This window comes from Triturus cristatus, chromosome 3_2 (assembly GCF_964204655.1).
Source record: "Triturus cristatus chromosome 3_2, aTriCri1.1, whole genome shotgun sequence".
Classification (NCBI taxonomy): Eukaryota; Metazoa; Chordata; class Amphibia; order Caudata; family Salamandridae; genus Triturus; species Triturus cristatus.
This window is the reverse complement of record NC_140584.1, coordinates 1195522973-1195540481: the sequence shown is the minus strand read 5'-3', so window position 1 is coordinate 1195540481 and position 17509 is coordinate 1195522973. Positions and strand designations below refer to the sequence as shown.

Below are 17509 nucleotides of genomic sequence, written 5' to 3'. Positions count from 1 at the left end.
GTAAATAATCCCTCCTGGTCAGATAATTTGGTAAACTTTATCCTACCCGAATACCTAAATGCTCAAAACTATACGGTACTTGGAGATCTAAATCTTCACCTTGAAGATGACAATAATAAGACCTGCAAGAACTTTATAGACGACTTCATGGTTTTAGATATGACTGTACGTAACAGGGGTCCCACGCATAGAGCTGGACATTTGTTAGACCCTATCATAACTAACATGAAAGAACTCTCATGGCTTAGCACTACCCCCGTTCTCTGGTCTGATCACTTTCTTTTACGTTTTGCCATCTCACTTAAACCTATAAAACGCCCAGTTACGACCCATCTAGAATCCTGTAGGAGAAATTGGAAATCCCTAAATCTGGAGGATCTCAATAACGCGCTGAGGAAAGATCTCCCATGCTTAGATGGAGACATGGAAAGCATAGCAGAAGCCACACAAAGATGGCTAAACGGTGCAGCGGATTCTTGCGTACCCTTATCCCGCTGCAAAGGAAAAATACATCGCCCTCCTGCCCCCTGGTACACTGAAGCTCTCAAGAAAGAAAAATCCACATGTAAGAATCTTGAGAGGCAGTGGCGAAAAAACTATGAACTTCATCAAAAAGAAGTCTACCGAAAAGCCAGAAATAGCTATCATTCAGCATGCATGAAAGCTAAAGCATGCTATGTTACCACCAGCATTAACATGGCCGTAAATAAATCCCAGACTCTCTTCAATACCGTAAGAGAGCTGGCTGGTGAAAATTCAAGAGCGGAACCTACCCCTCTTAATACCCAGCAATGTCAAGACCTGGCTTCGTTTTTTACTGACAAAATTGATAATATTGTCTCTAACATCAAAAGAGACAGCATAACCACGCATAAACATTTTAACATCCCTCAAGTTGTCAGAGGAAATTGTCATCTCGGGGCCTGGCCTCCTATTAATCTGGATATACTGAAGGAACTCTTAAAATCGATCAAATCAGGTTCCCCACGTGACATCATTCCTATCAGTATTCTAAGTAAACTAGAGGACTCGGCTATGGCCCCCATAGCGGAAATACTGAACGCCTCCATTGAGCAGGCCTCAGTTCCTGCACTATGGAAACATGCTATGGTCACTCCTCTACTCAAAAAGCCGGCCGCAGACCCTTTGATACTGGCCAACTACCGCCCAATTTCATTGCTGCCTGCCTTCTCAAAAATCCTTGAGAGGCACATCCACAAAGCACTCTCATTCTATGTGGAAAAAAACGAGCTTCTTCACTCGTCCCAATCTGGTTTTAGGAGTGGTTATTCCACTGAGACGGCCCTACTTGGGGTCACGGAAAAAATCAGGGAGTTCATGGACGATGGCCAAACGGTAGCATTGGTCCTGTTGGACTTAAGTGCGGCCTTCGACACCATTTCTCACTCCATACTGCTTGACAGGTTGGGGGAGAATGGTGTCGAGGGCAAGGCACTTGAGTGGATTAGATCATACTTATCCCTCCGCACTTTTCAGATCTCTTCCTTGGAGGCATGCTCTGAGATATTCCACTCTCCCCATGGTGTGCCACAGGGATCAATACTGAGCCCGCTGTTTTTTAATTTGTACCTACGTCCATTAGCAGATCTTGCTGAAAAATTTGGCCTTGTTTTATTGACTTATGCAGATGACTCTCAAATTCTGTTCTCACTTTCTAAATCTGACTCATCTGCTCCATCTGCACTGAAAATAGGCCTTCAGGAAATATTTAATTGGATGTCAGTTAACCAACTTAAATTAAACGGGGAGAAAACGGAGGTCCTCCTTTTAGGAAACAGCAAAGATCTCTGGAGCGATCCCCACTGGCCATCATCGTTTGGTAAACTTCCACCTCCAGCCTCTCAGGTCAGAAACCTTGGAGTCATCATAGATGATAGTTTATCTATGACGCAGCAAGCCAACAAAGTGGCTGGCATATGTTTTGCCATTCTTAAATGGCTTCGCAAAATTACCTGGATGCTACCCCCTTCCACCCAGAAGACCGTAGTCAATGCCTTAGTGACATCTCGGCTTGACTACGGAAACATCTTGTACCTGGGCTCAAACAAAGCGGTAATAAGACGGCTGCAATTGGTGCAAAACGCTGCTGCCAGACTGCTTTGCAGAATCCCTAGACCCGTTAGGATCACCAAGCATCTTAGGGACCTGCATTGGCTCAGGGTCGAAAACCGGATTCGGTTCAAAACCCTGATTTACCTATTTAAAATCAAAGCTGGTATCGCCCCTAAATATCTACAGGACCTTGTTAAACTCTATCTTCCCAATCGCAGCCTCCGTTCAGGCACTGCTGCGAATTTTGTGGTACCAAGGTTCAAGCGGGCTAGAATAGGCGGAAGATCGTTTTCCTATTTGGGCCCAACTCTGTGGAACACCTTACCCATCCATATACGTAAGGAGGAAAATTTCATGATCTTTAGAAAAAGCATAAAGACCTGGTTGTTCGATAAATAATGTGCTTCAAATTGTTTCTTTCCAGTGGGTGTTTGTACGTTACGCTGGTCCGGCGCCGGGAAACCCTTTGTGGGTAGCTGTGCGCCTTACAAGTGTTATAAAATAAAAATAAATAAACCTAGGGACACACAGTTAAGTCCTAACACTGATGTCTTGAGCCTACCACCGGCCTCTAGTCCTTATGTGCTAGTATTGGCTGGTGTTCCCAACCTTGTTGAGGGACAGAGGGAGTCCACCCTTCCCTAATGAACAAAATCATCATGGCCAGGAGAGTAGGGTGGGTTGGCCAATCGGATAAGAATATTAACGGACACTGTATCGTCCTTAACTTCTGTAGACCACAAATGGTTCGCCGTCTACTTAGTGTTCAAGAGCAATCCCTTTTTCAGTGTACTGGAATTTGCGCACTCCCTTTAGGTTATTTTTACAAACCACCAGCTACACCGTTTAGGGATGTTTATGCACTACCGCTGGTAGCCAATAGGTTTCTTGCACTTTCCAATTTAGATGCTCAGGACTGACAATCACCGTTGATGACTAACCCACAGGTTTATGAGGAGGATCAATCAGGTACCATACTCCCATCTTATAATGATAAACCAGCTTTAACTAGGGCAAAGAGGGGTGCCGAAATGAGCATTCTAATTTGGAATGTAGAGGGGCTTCAATCCAGGCTCGGAGACCAAGACTGGCTGCGTATCATAAAGGAACAAGACGTAGTCATGTTCCAGGAGACCTGGGCTACTGATGACTTATATATCGAAGGGTTCCACTGCTTCAGTGTAGTAGCTTCAAGCCCCAAATTGGGTAGACCATCAGGGGGGCTATTTATCGGGATCAACGTGGCTGCTGGAGGTAGTTTTAAGGTCCTCCCAACTAACAGTAGAAACTATCAAGTTGTGTTTTTTAAAAGGAGAGTTCGTTTTTACTTGATACATTTTTATAACAACGATTTCCATTCTGTTCCTAACAGGAACTTCATGGGGCTTTTGATTTTATTTTTAACTTAGACAGTCAGCGAAACATGTTGGGACCTACCAGGATTCTCTTGGGGGAGATTGTAATGCTAAACTTACCGGTATGGAGCATGACGAAGAAACAAGCAATTCTGGTCCCTCGTTTCGTAGGGGTGCAGAGCTAGCAATGTTCTTAAGATCATATAACTTGGCTAATGTTATGGATTTGGTGGGCAGCCCTAATGCCACCAACAACAAATTACCAACATTTAGGGGAAGGGGATGCTCGTCAACTATTGATTTTATTTTTATCTCCCCTTGTCTTGAAGGCCAATTAACGGCCGCCGAGGTCATTGCTACGGATTATGGGGATCCCAACCCCATCAAAATAGTACTGAGTTCTGCACCTCGGCCCGTGTTTTCCTCTGAATGCGGGGCAAAAAATCTCACGCCCTCAACCGACAATTTAAGACTAACCTGGAAGGGCGTTGATAGTGGCGAACTTTTTAAAACATTAGTGAAGGGCCATATGCACCTTATCAACTCGTTTGTCATCACAAACTGCACACAGAGAGGAAGTCGAGGATTTCTCCAAATTGTGCCTGGCCATTAAAACTCTCTTGTCGAAACCTGCCCCTTTGGCAGGAAACAACCCTAGATGGTTTGACCGTGAGTGTACATTGGCCAATAGGAATCTCCACAGGGCATTGTCATCTAACCCGAGGTGTGCTACAGATGTACAACTGGCAAGGCGGAAATATAAGATAGTAATTTTTAATAGGAAGGGAGGTCTTCTAAATGAACGCTGGGAAACTTTATCACAAACCGCCAGAAAGTATAAAAAAGGCCAATATCTTTTGGTCCGCAGTAAGGGAGCTCCGATCGATGGGCCAGCTACTAACCCCCATTAGCTGCAATATTTCGAGTGAGTCTTGGGAAAATCATTTCTCAAAAGTTTATGCTACCCCCAAACCAGAGTTTGATCAATATGACAATGGCCCATTTACCACCATAGAGCTAACCATCTCTGAGGTAGAAGAGGCCATTCAACAGAGCATTGGGAATAAAGCACCTGGCCCAGACAGGCTACCAATTGATTTAATAAAATGGAAACCAGATTTCTGGGCCCGCTACTTTTGAATGTTTTTAACAGTTTAACCCACGCCACGTTACCTGATACGTGGGCTAAGAATATCATAGTTCCAATCTTTAAAAAAGGAGATCGGTCCCAGCCTAGTAACTATAGGCCGATCTCACTAATTGACAATGCCCTAAAAATATTGGGAAGAGTCTTGTATAATAAAATCTTAACATGGACAGAGGAAAATGGTATCTTAGAGCCCTGTCAGTTAGGCTTCCGTAGCAAGGTGGGTACAAATGAACAATGTCTCAACCTTAATTTGGTTATTGGGAAATGCATCATTGCACGGAAGTCTCCGGTCTATTTGGCCTTTATGGAGTTGTCCTCAGCATTTGACCTTGTTAATAGGTCAAAGCTTTGGACAATCCTTCTGGCATACGGTCCGGATGAGACTCTGGTACATTTCCTAGCGCATCGTCAGAAAGACCTCCAGGCGCAGGTGAGGATTGGCATGGGTGGAGAGGTTTCGGGAGCCATTAAGGTAGGAAGGGAGGTCAGACAGGGTTGTGTCTTGGCCCCCCTCATTTTTATTATCTACATTAATGGGTTGAAAAATTCGCTTAAAACCTCGACCTATGATGTTATCACGATTAATGGTAAAACTCGCCCCGTGCTACTATACGCAGATGATGCGGTCTTCATAGGCCACACTCCGAACTCCCTGCGCATTTTAGTACAGACTTTTGTCGGGTATATGGACAGTTTGGATCTATGTGTTAATTTTAATAAATCCTTTTTAATGTTCTGTGGTCTTGGGAAGCGACAGCTAAGTTCTATTGTAGTGGGTATCCAGAAATTGACAAGCACCCGCACATTTCCTTATCTTGAGTTGGTCTTTGCTGCGAACGGCTCCTGGACTGAGCATCTTGCTCACTCCAGGAGCAAGTTCTCAAAGGCCACCAATTCAATTCTTAGCCTTCCCCGTCCAAAGACCACTGGTGCTATTTTAGCCATTCTAAAAAAAAAAAAAATACAGTGCGTCCCTGTGGCCACATATGGGGCTGAGATTTGGGGTATCGCAAACAGTTCCCTGCATCCAGCAGGAAGAAAACAGGTTCTGCAGTTTTTATCATGACTATCTCTGTACAACTGCCAGTCGACATAATGTTTTATTAATAGGAAATTATTTATTTGTTACCAATGAAGTTCTTTTTAACTTGTTACTCAATTTACCAAATGTTATGGTTATATCATTGTAAATGTTTTTATTATCATGTTTTCTAACCCTCCATTTGTCACTTAATTTGCTATGATGCTGTGCTTTTATGGGTACCAAGCTACCCGAATAAAGTTTATGAACTGACTGTATGAATTAGGATAATCATAATGCCTAGGTCTGTGTAGCATGTTCCAATTACCCTCCATTTCACTGTTACTATTGTGAAGCTATCCGTTCTCATAGGCCAGAATGGGCCGGTTGAGGATTGCCTTCTATAATCCTATCTGACCCACAAAACCTGATAGGAACTTCGAGTTTGATATGTTTATGCTCAGGACATTGAGATACACCTTTTAGTAAGAATCATTTATATATCTCATGTTCGAAAATGCCTCTTCTGGAAATGCGATATTTTCTTGCCTGAGCTTTCCTGTAGGCTTTGCTAGTACGTGTATTGGCTGTCTGGTTTTGGAGCAGTAGGGCCAGCTGGGTCAGACCTGGCTGGAGAGAGAGAGAGAGATCGGTATTCAGAGCATGGGGAGGGGTGACTCTTTGGTCTGAGCAAGGCCGTGCCTGGCAAGGTGAATGATGGCTCCATCCCTCCCTCCCCCCAGGCGTCTGATAGCAGACCCCCGCATTCTGAAAGGGCAGGATGTCGCCTCGTAAACCAAGTGCTCCCCGATCCCACCGACCTGGTTCTGACTGGATTTAGTGATTTGTGGCTTTAGAGAACAAAGACTTTTTAGGTATAAAACGCTGCGCTGGAACCTTGTCAGTGTGTGTTCCTTCTGAATGTCAAGACGAAACTCTGTCCGAGTGAACAGAGGAAAGGACTTTTGAAACATTCACCAAGCTTGCTGAAGAAACTACCAGAGGGCCTGAATCGAGAGCGCCTCCTGCCGAAGTCTCAGGGACATTAGACTTCACCCCGTCAGTCGTCAAAATTCCTGTACGAGGAATTCTGCTTGCAGGTGAGGCCTCCGTCAAGCAATCCAGAGCCTCTAGTTCTACTGTGAGGAACGCGGACTGGGAAACTTCGCTGAATCTGTGTGGGCCACTGCAGCTAAGAGAGCTGCTGTCGCTGAAAGCCTGCCTGAATTTGAACCTCCGGGACCTTCGCTGAATCAGCGTGGGCCGCCGCAGCTAAGAGAGAGCTGCCGCTGCTGAGAGCCCACCTGAATTTGAACCTTCGGAACCTTCGCTGAATCTGTGTGGGCCGCTGCAGCTAAGAGAGCTATCGCCGCTGAGAGCCCGCTTGAATTTGAACCTTCGGAACCTTCGCTGAATCTGTGTGGGCCACCGCAGCTAAGAGAAAGCTGCTGCTGCTGTGAGCCCACCACGGAGCTGCAAGACGAGAGTCATCGCCACCACCAGCCAGAGCCGCTGCAGCCGCGTGCTGCTGCCGCGTGCTGCTGCCGCTTAGAGCCCGCCTGTCCCTGAGTGCCCGAATCATTGTGGGTGTACGCTGCGGACCCCTGCAGCCAAGACTTGTGGTCGGTGGGAGTCCGCCTGTCACCGTCTCCGCTTCTTCGAGAAGCTGAGTGCTGTGTCTCCTTTCAACGGCAGGTATCTGGTGCGCAATGGGTCGCGTAGGCCCCGGCCTTGAACTCAGTCACTGTCACGTTCTGGTGAATAAGTGATTGCCTTTTTGAGTCCCTACTGGTTTACGCGCATTGTAGCTTGTTAGGTTTCTGGATCCCGAGAACTGCCGAGAGAATCTGCTCTCTACAATAATAGCGCTTGCTTCCAGTTTTACCCTTCCAGCGCAATAAAATCGCCCGATTCAGCAGTATTGGTACTTATTTTAGCATTCTCGGCTAAATGAAAGGCTGAGTGAAAACTGGAAATTGCTGCACACATATTTCTACAGTGGTCGTTAGGACAAAGGGATTGCTTTGCATTGGAGGCAACTTCCCTTGAAAAAACCCAAAAAGCAACCCTAACCGGGCAACCCATACAGTATGGCAGGTTTAAACTGTCAATGCCTAGCAAAGAAAGAAGTGCTTGTTATATTGCAGATTTATATAGCGCGAACTAGACACGAAGGTATGGGAGCACTTTACACGAGCACCAGTTACGTTACACAAGAACACATTCATTTGTTCTTGGAGACACGGGGAGATTAAGTGATTTGCCCAGAATCACAAGATGCTGTTAATGTGCTCCTTTCGGTGATGACGCTTTGGCCCTAAAAGCAGCAATAATAGCAGGAGACTCGGGCAGAGCTGCTCTCCTCGGCCCTCGCCAAAGGGCACAGCAGTCACCTGAAAGCAGAAAGCAGAAACAGAAGGCTTGGACGGAGCTGTTCTCTGTAGCCACTGCCATCGATGAGCAGAGCAGTCACCCAAAGAGCCGCATCCAGAGCAGGTAAGGGACCCATGGGTTCGGGGAGCCGTCCTGAGTGTTTGTCCCTGTGTTGGACTCATATTTGCATTAGACATCTGTAGCTACCCCTGGCCTCTTACAGCTAAACACAATGTGCTAATAAGCATTCCACGGTATGATCACAGGAGACTTAACTTTTAGAGGTACTCTCACACTACATAAATAACAAGCATTAAAAATGCAATAGGTCTCGCCTTTAAGTTAAAGCCATTTGCTTTTCTGTACAATACCATCAGCAAAGCTAATGGCTTTAACTTAATCAAAGGCGAGACCTATTGCATTTTCAATGCTTGTTTTCTTATGTGCAGTAAAACCTTTTATACCGAGCTTCACAATAAAGGTTAATCATGGACAGCCGCAGAATAACCTTCCCTAACACAAATAATAAGTTACTGACAGGTGACAGCAGCAGAGAGAGCATCAAGGGATTCTCTCACACATGCAGGACAGGCACAACACGGGTAGCTAATGCACTAAAGAGTGTGTGAGGTTTCAAAGGACTGTTGTATAATTTTCATAAAACAGACAAACATACAGAGAGTACAAAACTCCTCCAAGAATTAGCAAAAACTCTTATGGATTTACCATATATCCATGTACTCATTTAGTACCTACCTCGTGTAGTATGCTTAATCAGTGTGTTCCACGTCTTGCACTGGAACTCATTCAAGAAAACTACTGTTCACTGGTTGTACAATCTCCTAGTTATTCGGTTCTCTAGTTTGGGGGAGGTTACGTCATTTAGGTCAATATTTATTATCTCCCTTTGCTAAACTGCAAGACCTATATTAAAATTCTTGGTGGGTGAGTGCAAAAATGTTTTTATTGGTGACCTTCTCCCACAAGATTAACCGGAGGATAAGCAACTGACACTTTTCTTCATCGACTTGTTATGGTGTTTGAATATTTCCCCTGTGGAGTCCGGTCTCTTTCCCAGGAATAACAGAATCTCACATCAAATACTCTGAAACAGGGCATGTTCACCAGCCTCAACAGGGAGATGGGTGATGGGGCAGGCTACTGGCGAGGTTGACAGTATGCAGCATGTTTCCCACAACGCATCATTGTAACGGAAGCCACCCTATGAAACAGACTTTGCCCATGCTGCCAGGCCACACTCGCAACTGACTGGGTTTGCGCAGTGGAAATGCATGGGCCATGAGACCCTGAAGCATACGCCCAGCACCAAAGCTCTTCTGCCTCGCTGCTTGCACCAATAGGGCAGTGGTAGAGAGGCAATGCCTGCCGGGTCCTATAAGTCTCAGCAGCCTTGTCTGTGGTGCAGCTGGTCTTTCAAAGCAGTGCCATGAAGGCTGAAGGGAAAAGCTCTTGGCTCAGCCTAGACCTACCACTCGGGTGACTGCCACTTTATGTATTGCTGACGCACTAACTTTTATACAAAAACAGTGTATTTTGGATTGTTTCACTTTGGCAGCTTAGATGAGATCACTGCTCTGAGCAGCCCTTGTTAAAATTAGTTAACCACACCCTTTTCTGCTGCGACAATTTCATTAATAAGTTCAGAGGCAAGTCAGTTCTTTGTTTCCTCCTACATAATCCTTTTATTCTTATAAATGGAAAACATTATGGTCCATCAAACCATACACAAGAGAGGTTGTTGTACAGTGAGCATTCTGAACTATTTTACGGTGCTCTCAAAAGTAGGCACGGTGGAGAAAAGTAATTACATAGGGTCACATGTTTAGTCAAGCTTGGAAGCTAGGATTGAAACAAAGTTTTTTGATTAGACATTGTGTAATTCAGATCCTAGGTGGATATTGCATTCTTTCCCCCTGCTGCATAGGTGAAAATGTGGTTTGTGACCTGAGAGGAAAGTCAATTGTCTTATGTCAACTTTACAAGGCCCTTACTGTTGTCACAGCAACGTTATAGTCTATTGAACCATTTACAAGAGGTTCGTGTACAGGGCACATTCTGATCTAAACTATTTCAAGTTGCTCTCAAATGTGATGATCATTGAAAAGGGAGCAGGTGAAGAAACGGAAACGTCTTAGGTCACACTGTTCAGTCAAGCTGGGACGTTGTGACTGAAACCAGGGTCTCTGGGTCAGGACCCAGCAACTAGTTTTACCCTGGGTATAAATAAAAATGTGCGAATGGCTTGGGCATGTTATGGAAGGACATTCAAATTATCCTTAGTTTCTTATGAGATGAGGAAATATCAGTGGAGACACCGCGCTTCATAGAACAGCTACAGACTGGGTTGAAACACTGCAAGCATCCCTCCTTCAGAGGACAACAAGAAGAATTGCATCAACATAAGCAGTTCTAATTCGGCAGTTTCAAATGAGGCAACAAAAATGCAAGCTTTAGCTCCTCAATGAATAGGAACAGCATGTCAATATCAAAACAAGCTTCGCTCTCTCACACAAGGCTTTAACTGTAGTTTCTTATTTCTTCAGAAAATATCCAGCCTCATCTGTACAAACTTTCATCGCTGATAGAACATGAACGTTTAAGGCATGAGCGACATATAGGCTACAGATAGACGTCTGGGACAGGTGCTTAACTCACTGAGAGGAATGTGTAGGTTAATGAGTGAGTGACTGATTTCTGACACCATTCTCAGGTGATATTCCACATCAGCGCCACGAAAATCCTGCTGCTGTCACTGCGAGGCCTGTTTTTATTAAGTCATTATTTTTCCACATATTGAAAAATTGCAGTAACAAGGTAGGTCATTGATTTTCAGAACAGCTTACGTAACTATGCTCCAGACAGGTACAAATAGGTCAGCCTCTAGGACGAGGTTTTGACTGTGTATCAGGCTGTGTGCAATCTCAGACTCGGTGGTGCACCTGTTCAAAATGTTGAGGGGCCCCAGTGATTTGCAATGAGCTGTACAATGCACTGCTGTTCCAGTACTGCGACGTTCATGAACTCTCACAATGCCTCTCTAACTTGTTGTGTGCCATGTACTAATATTCTAGTGTATACCCATTTTCAGAGCTCTCTTAATGAACAAGTGTACTGGCCTACAAGTAAAACAGCGATCCTTGTTAGTGGGGTGTCTACCGGTCTCCCACTGAACCACAATCAGACATACACCATGCACATGTACACGTGTTGTGAGGCACCTACAGAGCTCTCGCAATGCACCTCGTCTCTGATTAGCAGCAGTGGTTTCTCACATGCAGAGACTTATCACAGAACTCCTGTACCTTGACCCACAAACATTTATATTGCTCAATTTTAATGGCCAAAGAGCTCCAATATTACACCTGATTTGCAAGGCGTCCTGATACAGCGGAACTCGGATATGTAGTGAGCTTCTCCTAATGCACGGCTATACTTGCACCATGCCCTAACACACCAGTAATTCCTACCACAGCAACGGAGCTCTCTGAAAGACTGAGAGACCCTTTACATTTTAACGAACTTGGTGCATGCCAGTATGGAGTGAAGCCAGCCTCGGATTGGCAAGGCAATTCCTATAAGAGCTTGCAACAGGGATGGAAGAGAAAGAATCAAATTTCAAGACCTGTTTTAAACTAACAGCCAAGGTGCAAAGTAAGACAAGACAGCTTTCTTTGTAGCACTTGCAACAGGTGTGTGTGTGCAAAAGAGAGCGATCCAGGTACAGTTTACAGGTTCTATTCCCAATAAAAAAAGCTTGTGGAAAAGTGGATGTAAAGAGGATTTGCCATCTGAGTGAGTTAAGTGCCGTGGGGTCACCTGCCTGCCATGGAGAGCAGAGCACCCTTCAAAGGCCCAGGGGGCTCGCACCTGAGTCCCCAGGTGACCCGGGCGCATGCAGAGCCACACCCGACTCTAAGCTCCCCACCCACCCAAGCACCCACCCAGGCGGGCAGACTTAACCCCATGCCCTGCGGGGTGGGGGATGGGGTGCAGGAGAGCGATGGAGTGGCCAAGAGAGGAAAGGGCAGAATTCAGAGGGTAAAATCAGACGACCCCCTCTAGCCCCCGTTAGGGTAAAGATCCCCAACCCGAGGGCTGAGAAGACCCTGTGGGAGGAGTTTGAACTGGCAGCGATCCAAAGGGGGGGAGGGGGGGGAGAGGATGCACGCTCAAGGGGGCCACTGACACTGTACAGAGTCTAAGAGCAGAACCCCCGGCAAAGGCGAGGAACGGTCTTGTAACATAAAAGGAGCGTGGGGCTAGGAGGGGCGAGTTTGTTTTTTATCTCGTCTCCCCTGTTAGACTGTGTCACGGGACAGCGCCTCGGTGCATTATAGCGCCACGGAACGGTCCAGTCCTGGGAGAGGGGCAGACGAAGATTGGGGAGGGGGGGTCACGAAACATGAAGACCCCGGAGGGATCCGGCCGTTGCAGTCAGGCAGCTTTCTGCGAAGGGTGAGCAGGACAAACTGATGATGAAGAGTCAGCTGAGTGGGGGGCTGGGGCGGTCGCCGCTAAGAGGAGCTGAGCCCAGGGTGCTCGTGTCACGGGCCCCAAGGTTGCTGTGGTGAAGCCGGCTCGCTCCCCGCCTCCCCCGGTACCTGCATTGTGTCCGCTCCGCTCCTCCGGTTCAGAGTCTGCAGTAACCGGCGCCCGAGTCCGTCCTCTGTGTCTATGCCATGACAGAGGGAAACCGAAAGTGAACCCGCCAGGCGTCCGTCTTCTCTGTCCATGACGGACAAAGTGGCCCCTGCCCGTCGTCCGTCTTCTGTGTCTATGACAGGCAGGAGCGGCCTGTCCCTCCTAGGCGTTGGCTTTTTGTTTCAATGACAAGCAGGAGCGGACTGTCCTTCCCAGCAGTTCTCTTCTGTGTCTATGACAGGCAGGAGCACACTGTCCCCTGCCAGCTGAGATTCTATCACAGGACCGGAGGCTTGGGGTTATGCTATCTCCTTCTTTACTGCGTAAAATCACAGCAGCCAATAAACATACAATTTAGTATAAACAAACGACATTGTCCATGTTACTTTGCGTCAGCCACGCCTCCTTAGCCCTCCATAAGAGCCCTGGTCACTGTCCCAGCCTCCTCTTTCTTTGCTGCTCACAGCAAGAGATAAGTACCCCTCAGACTAATTTTCAAATAGCTAAATTATTGGGTTTCCCAGATTAGACGTAGCGCGCTGCGCTTGGTTGTATAGGTTGCTGTTTAGATATAATTATATGCAGGTAGTTACAGTTATTGAGAAGCAGCGATTGATTCCGTGCATCGCGCCGCAGGCGGGAGCTCTGCTCCGATTCCAGGTTGCAAGATTGTTTCTGTTGTAGCGCGCCCTCGGCGCGATGTACCACACCGCTGCGCGGTGATAAAAAGGGCCGTCTTCGGTCTCAGCGCCGGTGCCAGGGCTTCCCTTATCGCCCGTAAGCACCGCAAGAGCTGGGTGGTTTCCGGCCGACGTGTGCAGCTCACGCGACGCCCATTGGGCTATATTTGGGCTTCTTTTGGGCTCGCGTTGAGCTGCACACGCCGGCATCGGCTCCTTTATCGTTTTTTGAGCGCGTTTTCGCTCCGAGTTACATTTCAAGAAGGACGCCTGACCGGCTGTAATAGGAGTCGCCCTAAGGAGTGTGCACACGCTCCTAATACATCTTTCTTTCGGCTCTGACGACTTATTAGGCTGCAATAATTACTGACTACATCTTTGCTGAGGGGGCTTGGTACAAAATTAAACTTGTGTGCACGTGGCTGGCCCCCCCCACTACTCCTCCATTATATATATCTTCTAGCAGTTGGTGTGACTTGAGTCAATTGCTCTACCATTGTAATCATGGATGAGTGAGTACGCTATGAAGATGAGGAGGATGTCTATTATGAGGGACATCAGGAGACTGTCCTTGAGGATAGTATAGTAGAGGCTCTGGACGCCTCGGTCCAATCCTCTGTGAAGAGGGCCCTGAAGACTACAGTAGCCTCTACTGTACAACAAGCATTGGCAGCTGCACTGAAACCAATTACCAAGCAGCTAGAGAGTTTTGCCAAGCGCCACGGTTTCACTAAGGACAAGCGTAATGTGCGCCCGGATACTGAGGTAGTCAAAGTGCGCCGCTGGCCGCATGCCACGACCCTGGACTCACTTCCCCCACCTTCGGGTGGCGACCACAAGTACTCCACTGGGGGCAAGGCAAAGAGCAAGCAGAAAGTCTACGTGGACACCGACACCACTAATACCGATACCGACACTAACACAACGGACGAGGAGACCCCTCCCAAGAAGAAGGCCAAGAGAGTGGCTTCTTCGCCTTCGGAGACTCCATCTAATACCCCTTTCACCTTCAATCCTAGCGAAATAGTCCACCCTAGATCTACTGACTGGGCTCCGGCACCCAAAGTAATTGAATATTTGCATGAGAATATTCGCAAAGGGTTTGATAAGGAAGTCCGAAATCGACTCAGGTCGGAATGCCCCCGGCCAGATCTACCTGATAAGGTCGCGGAAACTCCTGAGATAGACGTAAGTTTGCTTACGTTTTTGAAGAAATTTGCCAGAGATCCCAAAAAAGGGATAGACTGAGCCTGGAGAGGGTGTCAAGATAAGCTCCTTGACGTTGTGGGTCCCCTCGCAAAGATACTGGAAATGGCCTTAGTGGCCAAAGAATCAGCGACTCCAGTGGATCCGGACATCCTCGCCGGGTGGACACAGAGGGCCATTTGCCTGCTCGGCAATGCCAACTGTGCCATATCGACAGAAAGACGTAAGCCTCTGCTTATACGAATGGACACTAATCTTACCGATCTGGCAGCTGCTGAACCCGGACCTCTTGCAGAGGGTAACTTATTTGGAGACCGGTTCGTGAAGGATGTGTCAAAGTACGTAGGGACTTTCACATCCCTTGATAAAGCTCAATCAGGAATAAAAAGGGTGTTTACGCAAGGCCTTTTCAACAGGGCCGGACGAGGTAGGGGACGCTCGTCAGGCCGTTTCTCCAATCAAGGTCCCCCCAGAGGTGATTTTGGTCGCGGAAGAGGTGAATGGGACTCTACTAGAGGGGGAACCTTCTACCCCACCCGTCGCCGCTTCAACAAGCGCAGATTCCACGGAGGTGGCAACAGAGAAGGCTTCCAAGCACAGAGTTCAACAGGTGAGTGTGCCAGATTTGTCTCTTTTGCCATTGGGGGGGTCGCACTCAAAATTTCCTACACAATTGGCGCACCCTTACTCAGGATGTGTGGGTGCTTCAGACGGTTCAAGGATTCCAACTGGAATTTTACGAACCACCCTGTCAGGACACGTTCCCGAGACCTCTCCATTTTTCCCAACAAGAATGCAACTTTATAGACAAAGAATTAGAAGAATTGCTGCAAAAACACGCAATAGCTTTATGCAACAACAAGCCTCATGGTTTTTGCAGCAATATTTTCCTGGTCCAGAAGAAGGGTGGTGGCTACAGACAGGTCCTGAATTTAAGGGAATTCAACCATTACCTTGTGTACAAGCACTTCAAAATGGATGGGATTCACCTTTTGGCGGATCCGTTGAAACCAGGTGATTGGCTAGTCAGACTGGATCTCAAGGATGCCTACCTGTCCATTCCCATTTTCCCTCCACACCGCCGCTTCCTGCAATTTCAATGGAAAGGTCGGTGGTTCGAGTATTTGGCCCTTCCTTTCGGGCTTTCCTCGGCTCCTTGGTGCTTCACCAAGGTGATGAAGCCGGTGGTCGCGCATTTACGGGAGCAAGGGGTGCTCATGATTATTTACCTGGACAATATTCTAATCAGGGCCCACAGTCCAGCGCTAGTATCGCAGCACATTCAAATGACAATCTCTCTTTTGCAGAGCCTGGGGTTTGTAATCAATCAGGCCAAATCGGCTCTGATACCGTCAAGGACGACCGAGTTTTTGGGCTTTGTGATAGACTCCCAGAAGGCTCAATTGCATCTTCCCAAAGCGAAACTCTGGGATTTGAAGAAAGAGATAGTGGCGATGTTAGCCAAACAGATGGTTTCACTCAGGGTCATCGCCAGAGTAGTGGGGTTATTGTCATCGTCCATTCAGGCGATTTGCCCGGGACCACTGCATTACAGGGCTTTACAGAGACTCAAAATTCAATACCTACAGAAGGGTCTGGCTTACACAGACCTGGTCCCACTCTCGCAGGAAGTAAGGGACGAGATGCAATGGTGGCTGGGCCACGTAGGAGCGTGGAACGGAAGAGCCATTTTCGGCTCCCTGCCAGAGTTTGTTATCGAGTCCGACGCCAGTCGTTGGGGTTGGGGAGCGCGTTGCGGCGATATTTCCACAGGCGGAAGGTGGTCTCCCCAAGAGTTATCACTACACATAAATTGTCTGGAACTCCTAGCGGGTTCCTTTGCGATTCGAACTCTGTCCCCCAAGCAAACCGCCTGCTGCATCCTCCTAAGGATGGACAATGTGTCGGCAGTGAGGTACATAAACAAGTTGGGAGGAACGAGATCATCCCTGTTGGTGGAGATTGCCAAAGACTTCTGGCATTACTGCCTGAGCCACCAGATAACGGTGATAGCGGAATATATTGCAGGACAATCCAACCTCATAGCGGACTGGAATTCCAGACATCTCAGGGATTACAGCGATTGGAGATTACTGCCGAGCATATTCCAATGGCTGCAGGAAATTTGGGGCCCGTGTCAGACGGACCTTTTTGCTTCCAGGCTGAATCGGCAACTTCCCAACTTCTTCAGTTGGAGGCCAGATCCAGTAGCGAACGCAACGGATGCGTTCCTTCAGGATTGGTCGGGACCAGTGAATTATGCGTTCCCGCCTTTCCTTCTCATTCCGAGAGTGACCTCTCATATTCTCAGGCAACAGGCCGAGGTGATTTTGGTGACGCCACGGTGGAGATCGCAGCCATGGTTCCCGATATTATTGGAAATGAGCTGCGATCTCCCCAGGAGGCTCCCTTGGTCGGAGTCTCTTCTCCTGGGACCTCACGGGGAACGGCATCCTCTGATCATATCGGAGCGGTTGTCGCTGATGGCATGGCGAATTTCCGGCAGCAGTGGGAAATGCCGGGATTTTCGGCGACAGCTTCGGATTTCATCAGGCAAGCATGGGCGCCTTCCACCAGGAAGCGATACTCTTCAGCCTGGACATGCTGGATGGGTTGGTGCGTGGAACGAAATCTGGATCCCGTGGGGGCAAGATTACCCAATATTGTAAATTTTCTTTCTGAGAAAGCAGCAAGTGGTTTGGCTTATCGATCTGTAAATAACTTTAGATCGGCCATTTCGGCGGGGCATAACCTGGTGGATGGGAAATCGGTGGGTATGCACCCTATGATTTTTAAACTTCTTAAAGGTATACGAATAGCGGATCCCCACAAACCCAAATACTCAGGTTTATTGGATGTATCTTTAGTCATTTCTCTTTTCAATAGTTGGCCAGTGAAAAGTCTGTTATCAAGAAAACAGTTGTTTGGGAAGTTGGCGATGCTTCTATGCTTGTCAGCTTGTAGACGTTCATCGGACGTGCGGGCACTG

General features: G+C 47.4%; 1 protein-coding gene across 3 annotated transcripts in view; it reads right to left on the bottom strand.

Moving 5' to 3' along the window:
- Positions 1-17509, bottom strand: part of DNPEP (aspartyl aminopeptidase) — a 479746-nt gene that overhangs the window by 343599 nt on the left and 118638 nt on the right. Inside the window, exon 1 of one of the 3 annotated variants that reach the window (XR_014980105.1) lies at positions 12595-12744. The exons of 1 other annotated variant lie outside the window; for it this stretch is intronic. Coding sequence is in view for 1 of the 2 variants with exons in the window: in XM_085650111.1 (XP_085506237.1) it covers positions 12595-12726 (132 nt within the window). In the remaining variant the exon portion in view is untranslated. Of the gene's footprint in view, positions 1-12594; positions 12840-17509 lie in introns of those variants that run through there. One more of the 3 variants, XM_085650111.1, reaches the window with a different exon arrangement.